Genomic DNA, 17,907 nt, shown 5'->3' with positions numbered 1-17,907 from the left:
CAGGAGAGAGGGAGAATCTGGCACCACCTCTGCCTTGTTTAGAGTGAGAGCTCTAGGTATAAATGGGGTATTCATACAGGAAAAGCTTTCCGTAACCTAAGATGCTGTGGTATTGCCATGTCTCCTGTGAAGGTGTACATTTGTCCTATAAGTTTGTACAGCGTGGCTGCTCATTATTTAGGTAGTTTCATTTTGCCTCAGCCAATGGCAGTTAGAAGCAATGTGGTCTATTTTTCTCTGTGTCTCAAATCACCCCCACTCCTTTTCAAGGAAGGTTGCAGCAGTAGATCAGTGATACTGAAGTAAATAATGAAAAAGATGAAGGAAGGGCCATATCCAGGAAGGTGTCTGATGCCTCCTTCTGTCTGAAAATATAGTAAAGTTGGCAAGAACTTCTTATGGCAGTTTTGCCAGTCAACTGAGTAAGTGATACTTACATTATACACATCACAGTGCTTCAATTTCACTTCCTCTACAATTGCAATCAGTGTTACCCAGATACTATTGTACTCTTATATAATCGCATGAAGTCACTCGTTGCACAAAAAGTTGTTATGTTTGTGGAACTGGAATTATTTGGCAGGAACATACCTGGCAGAAAATGGAATGATGGATTTTTGTAAGTAATCTCATTCAGCGCAAGAAAGTCAGAGTGTCCAGGAATAACAGGGAAAGGAATTTTTGCAGAGCTGCTGTCTGCTTGATCTCCCTACAGTTTTGGGGGCCTTCCTTGATATAGCCACATATTCTTCTGCTTTTTCTTTACAACGATGAAGGAAAAACTGGCTTGAAGCGCATACACACACATATAGAATATACAATTGCATTAAAATCGTAGGTTAAAGAAAAAGTAGGTTTGGCTGCTAACACTGCTCTTCTCTGGTTTTGCAGGATGTTTCATCTCGGAGATGAAACAAAGCTGAATATTGCTCAGAGAACTATTCCCAGTAACAGGTTTTTTATCTCCCTTGTTCAGTTCTTTAAAAGCCAGGCACAGTTTCTACACTCTCAAGTCAGAGTTTTGTGATATATTGCTGAAAAGACTCCTTATGATGGTGAGCATATGACAAATCTGGGTCCCCCCCTTCTATTTCCTGGTTCTAGGCAATTGCATCGGATTTCTGGAAGGAGCTGTGCCTCTCCTTGCCACGGAAAGTATCTTATCAAGGCCTCAGGGGGGATCCTCAAACCTATCTCCAGGAAGACAAGGATCCGATGCTGATTCTTCATAGCAACTATCCAGAATTCCAGGGGGGGACTCACCCTGAAGGAGACATTGGTAATAACACAATATCATATTAGCTCTGTCGCTGTTTCTTAACAGAATGGCTCTGAAGCAAGCAGGGGTGGGATTCAAATTGTTAACAACCGGTTCTGTGGGCATGGCTTAGGTGGTGGGCGTGGCTTGGTCATGTGACTGGGTGGACATGGCTTGGTGGTCATGTTATTGGCTGGATGTGGCCAACTCAATATCACTCACATCGAGGCACGCATCTCCTCGCCTGGCCTCTCATGACTGTGGGGATGCTGCAACAGTTGTAAATGTGAAAAACGGTCATAAGCCAGTTTTTTCAGTGCCATTGTAACTTTGAATGGTCACTCCACACAAGCAAAGTACCAGCAAAGGAGGGGGGAAAAACTCCAGAGAAGTTCCTGAGACAGGAAGTCTAGTCCTGCCAAGAATGTAATAAGGGTTAACGGAGAGGCAGTTTCTGTAAGCAACACCAGAATGTTTCCTTCCTGCCTTCTTTACAGGATTAGGCCAGTAATTTCTTCTAACAACTGGTTCTCCAAACTGCTTAGAATGTTAACCAGTTCTAGTGAATAGGTGCGAACTGGTAGAATCCTACCCCTGGAAGCAAGCCTTACTGGGGCACAGTTCTCTAGCACAAATATCATTGTGACATAATTGATGTTAATCATATCAATTCTGCTGGGGATTTACTTTTCTTTCTTCTTTAATTATTCCATGAAAAGTCTTGACAATTGGAGCTAATGCTTGAAAGAAAGAAAAAATGGAATTGCCAAAGTATCAAAAGGCAACCATAAACAAGAGCATTAATGGGTCAAGACATAAGGTTTTCACAGACACCTAAATGAGTTCAGCAGTCTGGCTAAACTCATCATTTTGAGCAGATTGCCACATAAGCGACACTGTCTATGGAAAAGACAGAACCTCACTCACTTAGTCAACTGTTTATACTAAGCAGAGAAGTAATTTCTTGACTGGTAATGGCAGAAAGAGTGAGATAGCTTTAGGAATTGAAGACTTTAGTGAAGGCAGCCAGGTTTATTCTCCTGAATGAGTAGGTCCACCTTTTGGCTTCTCTAGATGAAGGTAACATCTTGGCTAAAGAAGCTTCCTTGCCTTGTCTGGTACAAGTGCCTGTTTTTGCACATTGCTAGAAAGTAGTTGAATGCTCTTGACTGCAGTTACTTTGGGGTAAGATCTCGTGATCTGAAAAAGACCATGCGTGTTCAAGATCATGCATGTTCAAGAGAGCCAATGGGGCTTTTTGCAGCGGGTTGCAAAAAGCTGAAAATGACTCCTGTCTGTGCTATGTACATTTGTTTCCATTTTGCTCCTAATAAATAGATCTTTTTCATTCATTCACAAAAGATAAAACCTAGTCATTCTGAAGTTACAGTGGAGACAAATGAAAAAGTATGTATCCCCTGAGAATTACCTCTAACTCAGAAATTCTCTTCTTCCAGTCCAGGTTTGCACAGTTAAGTTTAAATCACCCTAATTAAAGTAGCTTAACTTTCATGATGTTTATATTAGGACATGTTTGCCTAATATTTTAATATTTTTGATTGATTATCGCCCTCAGTGCCATTCTTTGCTATTTCTGTGACTTCCAAATGACCTAATGGTGGTAGAATGGCATCAGTTTAACCAGCCCTGCTTTGCGCAAGCACCTCTGGCCTCAGTCTGTGTAAAAGTCAAAAAAATATTACAGCCAGTGAACCTCCTCAGCATACTGTGTGGCACAGTTTACTGCATGCTAATTAATCCATACGTGTTTATAGATTCATATTAAATACTGATCAGCAAGCAAGACAGAGGAGTTTCCATAAAACAATTCGCAGTAACCATAAATTGTGTATTGGTATATACTGTAGATAGATGGAGATTGCATTTTAATTATTGTGATAAATTTATTTTAATGTAGCAATATGGGAGGGTGGCATATAATCTTTTCATTAAGTAACATTCTAACTTCCTGTGTCATATATATGCCAATATATCAAAACTGAAAAAAGAAAGCAATAAAAAGAATGAATCAGAATTGGAAGGGGATATTTATATTTTAGACCATCAAGACCATCTCAGTGCAGGAATCCAAATTAAAACATGCTTAATATATTTCTGTCTAGCCTCAATCAAACATATGCAATGAAGTTGAATCTCTTACCTCTCTGGATAATTGGCTGCAGTATTGAGCTACTCTTACTGATATATATTCTTCTGCATGACATACTTTACTGTATGTATCAAAAACATCTCAGAAACCACCAACAAACTATTACAACCACATGACACCACCATAGCACACAAGCCTATTAAAGACTTCCAAAATATCCTAAGTAAAACCAAAAGACCCAGCAGCCACAAAATAAGCACTTTGCAATAGCACTTAGATTTATATACCACTTTACAGTGCTTTACACCCTTCTATAAGCAGTTTACAGAATCAGCATATTGCCCCCAACAATTTGGGTCCTCATTTTACCCACCTCAGAAGGATGGAAGGCTGAGTCAACCTTGAGCCTGGTGAAGTTTGAACTGCCAAATTGCAGGCAGCCAGAAGTCAGCAGAAGTAGCCTGCAGTACTGTACTCTAACCACTGTGCCACCGTGACTCATAAAAACAGGAGTCATCTTGAACATACAGTGTAAGGACTATAGCAGCCTGCCTGGGTTCCAGAAAACCCCAATTCCAATCAAAAACTCTGAGACTTCCAAAGCTGACACAGCTACTATCTAGGACAAACAGGCCGAAGATTAACAGAGCTCATCCATGAACACCAATTAGCAGGAAATAAAAAGACCAAAACTTCTCACCAGCAATCAACACCCAGAGGAGCAGAGGTTAATACCAAGATTAACATTAGACCAACAATCCAGAAGTTAAACAATACCCCAAACGAGGAACCAGCAGCTCAGAGAAGCAAATAATAAACAACAACTTAAGGAACCACTAAGATCCCACCAACATCTTCAGGACAAGGCACTTGTATATAAAATGAGAGCAAACCCCACTCCCTTGTAGAACTGATGACATTACCTGCTTTCATAATGAAACGTCTGCAAGAAAACAGTCAAGCTCAGAGACCACCAAGGACCCCACAGTTCACCTCAAGCTACAAATATTTTCTTCTTTTGATATTCTTTAGATATTTGAAGGCTTTCCTCATATCCTCTTCACCGCAGTTCTCTGAAAGATAAATATGGACTTCTTTCCATTGAATTTAAATTTTCTTGGTCAACCTAACTGCCCTTCTCTATACCGTGTCCAATTTGTTTGACCCCTTCTTAAAGTCAGAAGGTGTCCACAACAGTAGTTTACTTGAGGTGGGATCTGACCAAAGTAGAATAAAATATAGAACAATTACTTCCCATGATTGGAACAAAAACGAAGAGCGGTCTAGAAGCCTCTTTTTATATAGGTCCCCTGATTTGGAAACTCTGCTTCTGTTGTTACAACTTAAATTGCATTTACTATTTTCCCAGCCACATCATGTGATTGATTCATATGCAGTTTAAAATTGTTTTGTGTTTTCCTTTTTCAAAGGTACTATTCTTAAGTGAGGTATCCCATCACATATTGGTGTCCTTGATTTCCATTCTCTCAAACAAGAACTTCACATATGCATCTTTCCTTCGGTTACATTCAGCCCACTCCTTTAACACATCCAGATACTTTGCAATGTTATAACAGCCATCTTGCTGTCTTAGCCAATTTCCTCCCATATGCAAATTTGATAAACATCCCTGCCACTTCTTGATCCAAGTCATTAACAGAAATAGTGTGTTATAAATTATCTTAGGCTGAATTTTATGGTACCCATCTTGATCCCTCGCTCCGGTCGGTAAGGACTCTTATCCTTAAGGACTCTCCAGCTTGATGAGCAGTCTTTAATTGCAATTTCTGAGACAGCTATGGCTCCACTTATTCTTATGCCATTCAGTTTTTACTTCACTAACTTACTACTCAGAACATCACATGGCTTTTTGTTGGACATTTTGTTGAAATCTAGATGTATTCCTATACAACTTTCCCACATTCTACTCAACAGGCTATCCAATTTAAAAGAAAATATAATAAAATTAATTCTTTTGTTTCTGGCAAAAACGTGTCAGTGATAACTGGTAATTATTTCAGTGCTTTCAAGGTAATTAGGGGCTGCTCTTATGACCTTCTGTAGCAGTGGTGGCTAACCTTTTTCGGCTCCCATGCTGAAAATTGCGTGCACGCTCACATGCCAGTACCCAGAAAGCAATGCGTGTTGAGGCCCCCATGCCCCCTGCACATGTGTACGTGACCCCTCCTGCGTGCTGCATATCTGCATGAGTGCACATCTCCCATGCCCCCTGCCCCCACACATGTGCACCAGATACCCAACAATCAGCTGTTGGGCGGTGGCGCACACATGCGCAGTGGGGCTCTTCCGGGCGACCTCTCACATGCTGGCCATAGGCTCGCCATCACGGTTCTATAGAGTTTGTCCAAATATTGATGTAAGATTGAGGTATCTGTTGTTGATGGATCCTCCTCCCCCCTTTTTGAAAAGAAGAACAATAATTATTCTTTTGTCAGTCATCTGACATTTGATCCCTCTTAAGGATTTTTCAAATATAATTTATAATGCTTTGGCCAGACTATCACTTGACTCCTTGAGTACCCTAGATGTGATCTATCCAGCTCTAGACATTTAAACTCATTCAAAGTAACATAGAAGTTTCTCTGGGTTTCCAACAAGCTGCAATACTGCCCTTTTAATCTGTTCTTCACTGTTGCTTGTTGGAACACGTCCCTGCCATTCTGGCAAAGTAGCCATTGAATAGCTCTGCTTCTATTCCAAAGAGCCTGAAACCTGGAGATATTGTACCTACTTCATATTATTCCATTTTTAGGCATTTAGGCCTAAGGGCGCACATTAGATCAATGGTAGGAAAATACCTCTGTGGGCATTCATTAAATCCAGAAGATTTAATGAACCAGTCCTGGCATTGGGGATTTGCTGATACAGGCTGTGCTTGCAGGGCAATACATTTTAATTTTAGCAACAGGAACAAAATAAGTTTAGCGTTCATAAAAGATTTACCAGCATCTGGCAGCACAAAACCAAGTTCAAGTTATACTCTCCAATTTTAATTGTTGGAAAAAATAAAAGCAGTTCATGAGCTTGGCTGGCCTTCCCTTGTAATTGTGGCAGCAGTGGTTGCCTTATTTTGCAAAAGGGCTATGTTCACTATCATGAATAAGGATTGTTCATGTCACGGTATTGGTCTGCAGTTTATTGGAAGCTCTCATTTGTCTTGTACAATAGCATCTTTGGATGCTCAAATCTTCTTACTCTCTAACTTGCATGAAAATTATCTCTTAGGAATTATAATTTGGTTTCTCTTGTCTTTTCCCCAACCAAAATATCAGAATTAAAAAAGGAAATTCAAATACAAATACAGAATGAAATAATAAGTCCTGATTTCAGTCAACCTTTGTAAAATGCACGCAAAATATAATCAAGGTAATTTGTCTATCTTTTGTATCCAAGGATTGCTTGGCAGTGTGATCTGATAATAATACAATCAATAAATCATTTATAAGAAAAGATAATGAACCTGTCTGTACCACAGGGCAAGTGTCCACAGAATGTCTTGCTTTTGGCATGTTACCTGCTGAATGCTAGCCATCAAGGCTCCTAATATTACTGAGCAATTCATGTTGAAGAAGAATTCTGCAGTGGAAAGAGTTGTATGACTCATTCTATCGCCAACCATGATGAGTCATATTTGTGTACAAAATGAAGTAATTATGGAATGGCATTAGTATCACAATGTACATATCTAGCTGACATAATTAAATACAAATTAGATCTCAAGAAAAAAAAAACCTTTGCATTTCCGAGGACAGACTGGAAACATCTGTGTGCTGCTCTTGTTGTTGACAATATTTAGGAATTAAGGAAAGGGAAGGAAGTAGAAGAACAGGCTGAATTACATCTGCACTTTTACCCAGCCATAAATTTCTAGTTTTCTCCTGCACGGTACATTCGTACAAAATCTGCAAATATATATATGAAGATGGGCAATGTAGACAAGAGTAATCAAAATGGCTTTGGGAAAGGAGAGAAAGCAACGTAGTATCTTGCTGTGATTGGAGCAAGAAGGCTAAGAGCCATTCAAATTGTCCCTAATTTTGACTCAGAGCACCATCGAATGTGATGTTTTTTGCATAAAACGTAGATGAATAAATGTGTAATCAAAGCTAAGAATAAATATTTGGTTTATTTAAGAGCCCTGGTAGCACAGTAGTTAGAATGCAGTATTGCAGACTAACTCTGCCCACTGCCAGGAGTTTGATCCTGACTGGCTCAAGGTTGAGCCTTCCATCCTTCTGTGATCAGTAAATTGTTGGGGGCAATATGCTGACATTTGTAAACTGCTCCGGGAGTGTTCTAAAGCACTATGTAGTAGTATATAGGTCTTTGCACAAGATATATTTTTATTGAGTTGAACCTTGCTACTTGTTTCTTCTCTCCGATTCTGTTGCTTTTGGTAGTTTCCAAATCCACCATTTGTGTAGGGTTATCTATAAGTTAGCTGAAGAATTTCTTCATACAGTCTCTGCCCTTGGATGGATTTTGCCTACTATTGCAGAACAGAAGGCTGGACTAGGTAGGTTTTGTGGACTGAATCTGAATGCATTTTCCTATGTTCTTATTATTGCTCTATTATTTATTTGTTATTTATACATTATTCTAAAGACTAGCAGTTCATATTTGTATGAACAAAAAAATATAACATACAATAAAAAAACAAAACTCACAACTACCTTTCCATCCATTGTATTGTGCTAACCACTATGAGGCAATTTCAGTTTTCACGCATTGTGGAATACCTATAAAAAATTCCATTTTTACAGCCTTTTGAAATGAAGCCATACTGGCCAGGCAGCTGATGTTCCTGTTGCTCGCTCCCTAAGTAACCTTACTCCACTTAACCTACTGATACTATACTATAAAGATGAAGTAAGAATGCTTCAGCACTCTTACCTGCACAGGACAGGTTTAGTTCTTATTGTGCTAAGTCAAGCTCACTTCCTGACTTTCTCAAGGCATGATTCCTGTTGCTTCAGTCTTCCCAGACTTGGCAACTTGGGATCTGATTGCTGGAGGGAAATCTTGTCAAGTGCCCCTTATGTTCACAACCTTCAATCAGACCCTTAATAGGACTGCCTACAAGATTAATGGGAAAACTCTTAATTATGTCAAAAACCTTCTGGATCCCAAGACATAAGGGTGGCTCATCCTAATTGAGCCTAACAGAGGTCACTGGTGATATACTTGAATCAGAAAGTGATCTGATCTTTGCAATAGACTCAAGATTGCATCTTCCATCTCCAGTTCAGTTGTCAATGTCTTTGATACAAATTAAGTTCGATTTGTGTCCACAACTGTGAATCCCAAGATTACTGGGAAAGTCCTATGATTGCCATGGAAGGCATAAAATCTGAGCCTTTCCAGATCCTCCCCAAAGCCATGGAAATTAAAGTCACCCATTAACTAAGGCAAGAGAGGGGGAGATTCCATATTCAGCCAAAATTCAGGAAGGGAACTCGCTGGGCAACCGGCAGACAGTACATCAGCAGCATTTCCATCCTTTCCCTATAACACAACCTAACAGACAGGCACCTACATGCTGACAATGAAGACCAGCTTCAAATCATATAAATTGTCACAGAATAACATTGCCACCTCCTTTCCTTCCTTTCCTTGATACAGGTTGGTGTAAGTCCCCAAATCTGGGATGCCAAATTTTGGGGGGAAAACCCTTGTATTTCTATCCTTGTTCATCCAGTCATGATAATATATGCAGAGCAGTATCACTTGCTAATGTTAACACATTAACATACCATAAATGCATAACTGGAGGTTAGTTGAAAGTTGTAACCATAAATTGGTGAAGAGTAACTAATTTGTTATTTCCAAATTTAATTAACAAATTCATTTTAGCTTTAAAAGTCTCTCCAGTTTTCTATGAGTTGAAAAATCAGCCTCTTTACTACTGTCTATGCCAAGTAAAGGCATATTTTGAGGTAAAACACCAACTTTATGTGTAAAACTACCAACAGAAGATCAGACCATTTGAAATCTCAGAGGTTTGTAATTGGAGTTCTCTTACAGGGTTCAAGCTTTGATCGAAGTATTGATCACAAATCATTTTAATTCATTTCCTCCAGTAGAATTTCCCCCCAGTCATAGATTTCTTGTATTTCATGTAATTTAATTATTACGCTGACTTAATAGCATTTTGCAGAAATATTAGATCCAGAACAATGTATAATTTGCTGGAAAGTAAGCTACTTAAAAGGGTATTGAATGGGTTCGGTGTTAGATATAGCTTCACTCTGAATATTTTGTGGGAATTATAATGTGCTCTGTTACTTCAAAGTAACTAGTCTTGAGTGAACATTTGGAAATATTATCCCATTATCCCTTCTTTTCTGTCCCACAGTAATCCGGAGACCAATTATCAAAGGTCTACCACCCCCTGTTAAGATTGATCCTGACGGTCCATGTCTCGGAACAATGGAAGAGGTACAGCTTGAGGAAAACCAGAAGAACGAGATAGACATTTCTGATCTGGGATCTCGCAACTATGATGCAAGGACAGACTTTTACTGCCTAGTGACAGAAGATGATATATAAGGCTTGCTAAGATATTCCTGCAGAAATGATCATTCTTTTTTTATAAGCATGGTATTCCTTGGCAAGGACAATATGCTTGATTAATCTCTTTCATCCAGAACTATCCATGAAGTACTACAGAATTCTGACCTGCTCTTAACACTTCTCTACATGTCTTTCCCTAACTTAGATAAAGGATAGCAGTGAAAGAAATATTCAGATGACACAAAACGATGAGTAGCCAAGACTTCAGGCGACAGGAACAAAACAGCAGCAGCTCAGCGGCTTGGCATCCTTCTGTTGGGCACTGCATTAAACAGGGCAATTGTACAAAATGGCCTCTGAACCTCCTACATGATTCTATAAGCAATCGCCATTGGCAAGATGCAAGGTTTTGGAGAATGTCTGGTTATCTTATTCACAATAGTGCCATACAATTTGAGATGATTATCCTGCATCAGATTACAACGGTGGACTTATCTAAGCAACAAGCTTGGCAAACTTTTCAGTTATTGCTAACATCTCCAGGTGGGCGTTGATATGTGAGAAGTGAACATTAATAGCTGAACGTTATCAGTGTAATTGAAATTATAAAGGGAAATATCAACACTAAAGAGATCCGAGACTCCTCTTTGCTAGAAAAATGAAAAGAATGGCTAATTTCTATAAGAAAATTTTCAAGTTGCGGTTGAAATACATCTAGAGGGCGCTAGATTGATTTTATTCAACTTCTCAAGCATTCTTAGCCTTTGGTAGCCAAAACTCAGGTGGTGTCTTTGCCAGCCTTTCAGATAAACACATTGTATGAAGGCATTCTGTAATCTTTCAGAAACTACAGGTCATATCAGGTGCATGCAGTGACTAAAGTGATGTAGGATTTAAATTGGGATAAAGAGAGGAAAGAGGGGAAGATGCAGTTTGATTGAAAAAAACCTTATGTTTGTTGAAATCTTCTAAGGCAGCCTGAAATATTTCAGTACACATGAATCCAAAAATCTCTTGCTCGATTGCATTGGTAGACTTCCTTTTTTCCCAAGGGGAAAATATGTATAATAAGAGTATCCAAATTAATTTCAATAATAACAAGTGGTTTGAAAGAGAAAAGGGGAAAAAACACCTTAAACGCCTATTGGTAGGTGAAAGGGCACTTCCATGGGAAATGGAGAAGGGATGCAGAAATGCGGCTGAGAAAGAGACCAAAAAAAAAAAAAAAAAAGAGGAGAGGAGGAAGAAGAGGAAGAAGAGGGAAGGGAAGAGGAAGAAGTCAGAAGATGGGTATGTATGATATCAAAATGTGTAAAACTAATGTCTTATGGAGTATCAGGGATTCAAGCACATTGGGATAGATTCCTTATAAGATTATGAATAGCTGCTCAAGTTTCTCAAGTCCAGAAATTAGGACTAACTCTTCTAAGAAGCAGTTAGAGGCATATTAAAATTGCCCCTCAAGTTTCATCCAAATTAAACTCAAGAAAAAGTTAATTTAGAGAGCAGCAAAGTTCAAGAACCATGTCCTCAAGTTTGGTACTGTTTGAACTGTAGCACCAGATGTAATTATGTTGGGGGGGGGGGTGGTTGGGGGGGGGGGGAAAGGGGGGGGGGGGGGGGGGGGGGGGGGGGGGGGGGGGTTTGTTTGTGGTGGGGGGGTGTGGGTTTTTTTTTTTTGTGTTTGGGGTGTTTTTTTTTTTTTGTTTTTTTTTTTTATTTTTTTTTTTTTTTTTGGGGGGTGTGTTTTTTTTTTTTTTTTTTTTTTTTTTTTTTTTTTTTTTTTTTTTTTTTTTTTTTGGGGGGGGTTTTTTTTTTTAGGGTTTTTGTTGGTGGGGTTATTTTGGGGGGGGGGGTTTTTTTTTTTTTTTTTAATTGGGGGGGGGGGGGGGTTTGATTTTGGTTTTTTTTTATATATTATTTTTTTTTCGGGTGAATTGTTGCCCCCGGTTTAATTTGGGAAAATGCAAAACTGTAAATGCTTATGAAAATATTTGCTTTGCAAAGCATCTTGGGGAAACATGAGCTCATCCCTTCTACTGCAGAGTTAAGGTGTTTTCCTAGTTTATCCAAACCTAAATGAGATGAAATAGACCTTGACATTGTCAAGAATGACGTTTTCCTTTCCTAGCCTGTCCTACGTGGACAAACCTGGACTATGTACTTGCCAGTTTTATTAACAGCAGTGTTTTACCTTAAAAAAATTCTAGGAATTATAACTGGGTGGCAGTGCTGGAAATTCTGCTAGAGAGCTATGGAACAGGAGAATTGTACTTATTAAGTTAATAACAATACCAATCCCATAAAAAGGAAGTAACACCAGTGACAAGTCACATTTTTTTAATGTTACTTGGTAACAAATGAGTCTGCTGGAGATGAATAGCCAGCAAACGCCCAAGCTGGGGAGCAGACTTTGCTCTAATTATCGAGTTGGTAGGAGGGCAAAGGCCTCTGGGAAGGGAAGAATTTTGAAGGCAAGCAGACTTCCTATTATTTGCATCAGTTGTGGTTACATACTGTAAAGAGGCAGAATTTTAAACAGGTTCAATTTGTCCTACGGGCAAGAAGAAAAAGGTGCAATTAAAAGGCTTATCTCTATCCTTTTGTTAAAGCTACAAGAGCCCTGGCTCTCCTCTACAGCAGATAGCTTTCAGAGTTAATCAGCTCAGTGTCTTTTCTTTAGAGCAGGATTTCCCAATCTTCCGGCAATTTTAAGATGCATAGATGTCAACTCCCAGAATTCACTTGCTGCCTAGGGAATTCCAGGAGTTGAAATCTGTGTCTTTAAAGTTGCCAAGATTGGAAAACCCTGCTTAAACCCATCCAGAGCTATTATGTTTCATTCCCTTGGATTTAACTTTTCACATGCTCCTCCTACAATGGCTCAGGCTTCTCCTATGATGGTTCAGACTTTCCTAGAGCACAGAGAAAGAGGTAAGGCCTTCCTCCAACAAAGATTAAGAAACGGTATTGTCATTTGCAGTTTATAGAGTTTGATTCAAGGACATCTTATTTGTTCAGATCTCAACTGCAGTCCAAACTAGCTATGTTTATCTTAAACCATAAAACAGATTACCAAACCAAAACCAATTAAACTACATTATCATAACATGTTATACAAACTTGGCCATCCCACTAGGCTGTTGGGATTTGGTTGGATGAACACAGCCAAGGTAATGTGTTGTGTAGCTGTATCTGGTACATAAAAGGTTGAAACTATGTCTTGAGCATTACACAATGGTCCACTTTTCTCCTAAGTTAGATTTGAGCAACCAATTTCATGGCCAAGGCAACATATCCCACTATGATGACCCAGGGTGGGATACAAAACAGTCACAGAAAACAGGTGAAACCCCTTTTATTCTTTCAGTTTGCTTCCAAGCTCTGAATATCTTTGACAGAAGACAAAAAAAAAAAAAGCCTCCCACACAGTTACATGAAGAAGAAAAAAAGCAACACAAACCAGGCAAGGGCTGGAGGATGTCCAGAGATAACATACACTGGGAAGGACGCCAAACTCAGGAACTATAAACTAGAGATATTTACACGATTTGTTTCCAGCATTTGCCAGTATGCAGGTCCAAGCTCTTATTCAGTCATCACACCTGCAGCCCATGAAGAGGATCAAGGCCCTCTCCTCCTGAGTAGACCATGTTTCTCCCTTATCCTTTTCTCCCTGTGTGCCCTAGGATGGATAGGGGATGGGCCTGGGTCCTCCTCTGACTGCTTAGCCGGCCTCTGCCCTTCCCCAGCCTCCTATACAACCTCCGGAGCCACACTTCCACTCCCTCTCTGGGCTGTTCCTCTTCTCCCTCAGAGTCAGTCTCCACCAGGGGCATGTCACCCACATTGCTCTGATGGAGAATTGGCAGGCCTGCTAGGAAAAGCAAAAGATTGGCTCTTAAAAAAGATGGTCTCAGTGAAAGAAGTAGGTTAACCAATTAGCAGTAGTTTTATCTAGCTGCTCAACATGTTAAGCTCTAATCATTACAACGATCAGGTTGGATTATTACATCTTATCTCTAGAAGAAGATAGCGGGTGAGAAATTAACCGTCTAATTTTCAAACATTGGTCTCAAGCATCCTGCCTGAAATTGAGCACAACGGTACCAGAAAGATACAACCATAAGCACCTCTGTCCTAGACAGAAAGTAGATGTTTTCCCAGGGTGATATGAATGCCTCCTCCTAGTATTCAATTACTAAAGCATCGCATAGTAAACATTCTACTCTCCCTTGACCTCCTCATAATTTAAATGTCATTGATTTTTCTGTAGGTAGTTTATTTGTTCAACACCATTGCCTGCCGGGAGAAAGACTTCACAATTATTTTACTCATATAGACTTTCCCCCCTGCTCATTGGACATGTGTCTGCTTGTAGAAGCTCATTCATTAAACTGACTTTGTGGGAGGAGGTTTCTTCTGGCATGCTTGCCTGTTGGGTATTTCACAGGCGAAGCTTAGGCATTTAGTGAATGTGCCACCTTAAAGAAGCAAATACATAACAGAGCAAGAGATCAGTTACCAAAGCTGATCACATTTCTTTGAGATGAATAGCGCCCAGTATACAGACCTGCTTTCTCTATGACCCTGGTTTAATTTTCCAATCCATGCCCACCTTGTTTGGTAGCTAAAAAATTAGACAAAATGTTCTATGTGAAGAATACATAGGAAGCCTTGCAGGCAACTGCAGGCAGACCCCAGCCCAACTGAAGGGGGTGGTTGGGAACTATGGGAATGGAAAAGAAATGTCCCATTGAAAATGCTGCTGCTGTATTGCGGGGTTTACCTGATAGATCCAGTGTTGCATAATGGAAGTCAGAATGCTAATGAAAAATAGCATGTAGCTAAACATAAAATTGGGAAGTCTGCCCCCCCCCCCACACAAAAAAAAACCCAAACACCCCACCCCATTTTAAACTGGCCATTTGGAATGTCCAAACTGGTTCCTAGGTCAGACATAGTGAAATGATCATTCCTGAATTACAGTATTTCAGTATGGAATTTCAATTCTGGCATTATCAGAATGGGATCTTACTGGATCTGGAATACAAGACAGTGACAATGAGATGCCTTTTGTATTACTGTGGAGAGAAACACCCAGAGCATATTGGCTTCATTTTCGTAGCATCTGAAAGATTGCAAGCTCCATCAGCTTCGAGTCAATTAGCAGAACTGTCACTTTTAGGAACAATAAGAACGTGCTTAATTATGCTTCCCAGAAGGAGGAATGAGGCAAAAGATTTATTCTATACGTAGTTATGAACAACTGTGGATTCATTGCACAGAGGTAATAAATCCTGAACATTGGTGACTTTAAACACTCATGCTGTAGTAACAACTAGCAAGGCTGGAAAATATCTTGGGCAAATTTGGTATTGGAGCAATAATTGACAATGGCCTGTGCCTCTTATCATTTGTAGAAGTAAATGAGCTAATGATTGGAAACATCCAATCAGCACCAATTAAAACCTCAGTTAAAATGACCTTCACCCAGTAGCAACAATACATCAGTACTCCACTATTTCTAAATCAGCAGCTGTTTCCAAACAACACTCATGAACATCTGGACAACAAGAGGCATTGTGTTTCCACCACCACCTACTGCAGTCCTATTACTTTGATTAATATAAACTGCTCATAATGTAGCCACACCAATTGTTATGGAAGAGTGAAGTTACAAGAACTTGCCAATAAGAATTCCAGCTAATTTTTGTCACCATTTTCCATGTGGATGATGAAAATGATTCAGGCACAATTGTCAGAGATAATTAACACGCATGCAAAAAAAAAAATCTATCCCATTGGAAGACACTGAATCCAACCATAGATTTTGATTGAATGAAAACTGCAAACTCTCAGAAGATTTAACTCTGTATTGATCACTTAATTAGCAAGTTGACACCTGCTTCAAAACAAAATGGACTGTCTATTGGAATAGTATCGCAAAAGAACTTGAAGAACTTATATATTGCTGAGAACATCACAATCTCTGCACTTATTATGTTGCCTCAGCAGTAAATTTCAACATGAATGATAGCAGAAAAGCAGACAGCATATTTGTGGGCTCTAGAATTGAATGACTAAATCATTTATACAGTACTTCCAGATCTTTTACAACTGCCCTGTTCTGAAAGACATTCCAGTAGAGCCACAAACTCTTGACAGCTCAGATGGAACAAATGAATAATGTAACTCCAGAATCTCTGAAGCTGCCATCCATCAGTTAAAAAGAGGGAAAGCTAGTGACACAGATAAAGTCACTACAGAAGCAATAAACACTGCTTGTGGTACACTAATTTGTCAGCTCTGTTTATTCCTTCAAATTATTTGAGAGTCTGAGGAAATATTTTATTTTTGAAACAGGCAATATTTCCGATTTTCAAGGAAAAGGCAATCAGGAATACAAAAATTGATGTGGGATTAGCCTGTTGTCTGTCATGGTCAAGGTACTTATCAAAGGCTTCAGAAAAGATGGAAACAAATAGTCCAAAAACAGCAGGCTAATTTATGGCTTAGAAGAGGATGCCGTGACCAAATATTTGTATTATGACAACTGCTTGATGAATGCATCAACTTGGAAAGAGGCTTCTTGCTGTTTATTGATTTTGCAGTAGTGTCTATCAGGAAGTGTTATGGAAGGCTAAGGTGAGCCTGCTAAGGTATTACAGCAGGTACATGAGGAATCATGAAGTTTTGTGTGAATGGAGAAACATCCAGAGCCTTCCCAGCATGTAATAGCAATAGCACTTAAGACTTATATAGCGCTTCATAGTGCTTTAGTGCCCTAAGTGATTTAGTCAGCATATTGCCCCCAATAATCTGTGCCCTCATTTTACCGACCTTGGAAGGATGGAAGGCTGAGTCAGTCTTGAGTGGTGAGAATAAAATTGCTGGCAGTCAGCAGAATTAGCCTGCAATATTACATTCTTAACTATTGCACCACCTTGGCTCCTTTCTTCAACATTGTGATTGTTGCAGTCACAAGGAAGATATTTGCTAGCATTTTGTCATATTTGGATATGAATTAATCACAGACCTAATGTTTGCTAATAAAACATATGATTTTTGTTTCTGGTGGTTTTTATTAAGGCTGGACAGGGATTTTAATTTGGATCACATATGGGCATCTGATTCTCTTGTCAGGAAATCCTCAAAGCCGCGTTTCTTCCTGGTGCTCATGTGCACTCCCAGGAAAAGATGTTGATTTATTGACAACTGGTGCAACACAGTTGCTCCAAATCACCCTTTTCTCTTTGAATCCAAGTTGCTGCACAGAACTAATTTTCATATCTTTCTTATTGATAAGTACCTATTTTAATACTTACCCTAGGACTCTTATCTCCTTCAGACAGCCTTACTATCCCTGGCATTTTGTGCTTCAAATAAATAATTGGATTAAGTTTTATAAGAGGAAAAACCTAAATTCATATATGCTGGCCTATTCATTGAGAGATAAGAACTGCCTTCCCTAAGAACTTTGTGCCATTTTGGGGGGTGGGGTGGGGTAATTTCTGTGGAGAAAAACAGTCAAGCAGCTCAGCACTTTCATTACATGTGCCAGACTATAGTATTGTATGAAGTCACAAAAGTAGAGAGTGACATTTCTGAAGTATTTGATAACTGGGTGATTTTTTTTACCATCCTCCCTTCCTGTACCATATCACTGTGTGCCAAACAGCCAATCAGCCCACGGGCAACAGCAACCTGACTCCACACTCATGACCAACCTTCCATATAGGTTCCACATCCCTAAGTCATCAGACAATGCACCCCTTATTGACTGCATCCCACCAAACCGCCTTCGCCAGCCCACTGAAACTATTTCTCTAGTTGCTAGGATGCCCTCTTCCATCAGTGTCATCACACATCAGACAAGAACCGAGTACTCAACAGAACCCTTCATTTAATAGGATGAGGATCAATGCTGTGGGACAGTAAAAGTGCTAATAAATGTAGTGTAGAAATGTTCTTTAGTCCAACAAAATGCACTGCGAAAACAGGG

The 17,907-nt window shown here is 39.5% G+C and overlaps 1 protein-coding gene across 7 annotated transcripts in view; it reads left to right on the top strand.

The window, feature by feature from the left end:
* The window catches only part of SIGIRR (single Ig and TIR domain containing), a 42,434-nt gene extending 31,903 nt beyond the window's left edge, over positions 1-10,531 (top strand). For all 7 annotated transcript variants that reach the window (XM_087950700.1, XM_087950706.1, XM_087950702.1 and 4 more), the window contains 2 exons: positions 1,105-1,279; positions 9,745-10,531. In XM_087950700.1, the coding sequence (XP_087806826.1) occupies positions 1,105-1,279; positions 9,745-9,938 (369 nt within the window). In that variant the 3' untranslated portion in view covers positions 9,939-10,531. The remainder of the gene's footprint in view (positions 1-1,104; positions 1,280-9,744) is intronic.
* Positions 10,532-17,907: the final 7,376 nt, after the last annotated feature.

This window comes from Notechis scutatus, chromosome 1, assembly GCF_049901735.1.
Source record: "Notechis scutatus isolate UNSWTSFEM ecotype Mainland chromosome 1, rNotScu1.2, whole genome shotgun sequence".
Taxonomy (NCBI): Eukaryota; Metazoa; Chordata; class Lepidosauria; order Squamata; family Elapidae; genus Notechis; species Notechis scutatus.
Note: the sequence above shows the minus strand (reverse complement) of the source record. Positions and strands in the feature narration are given on the sequence as shown.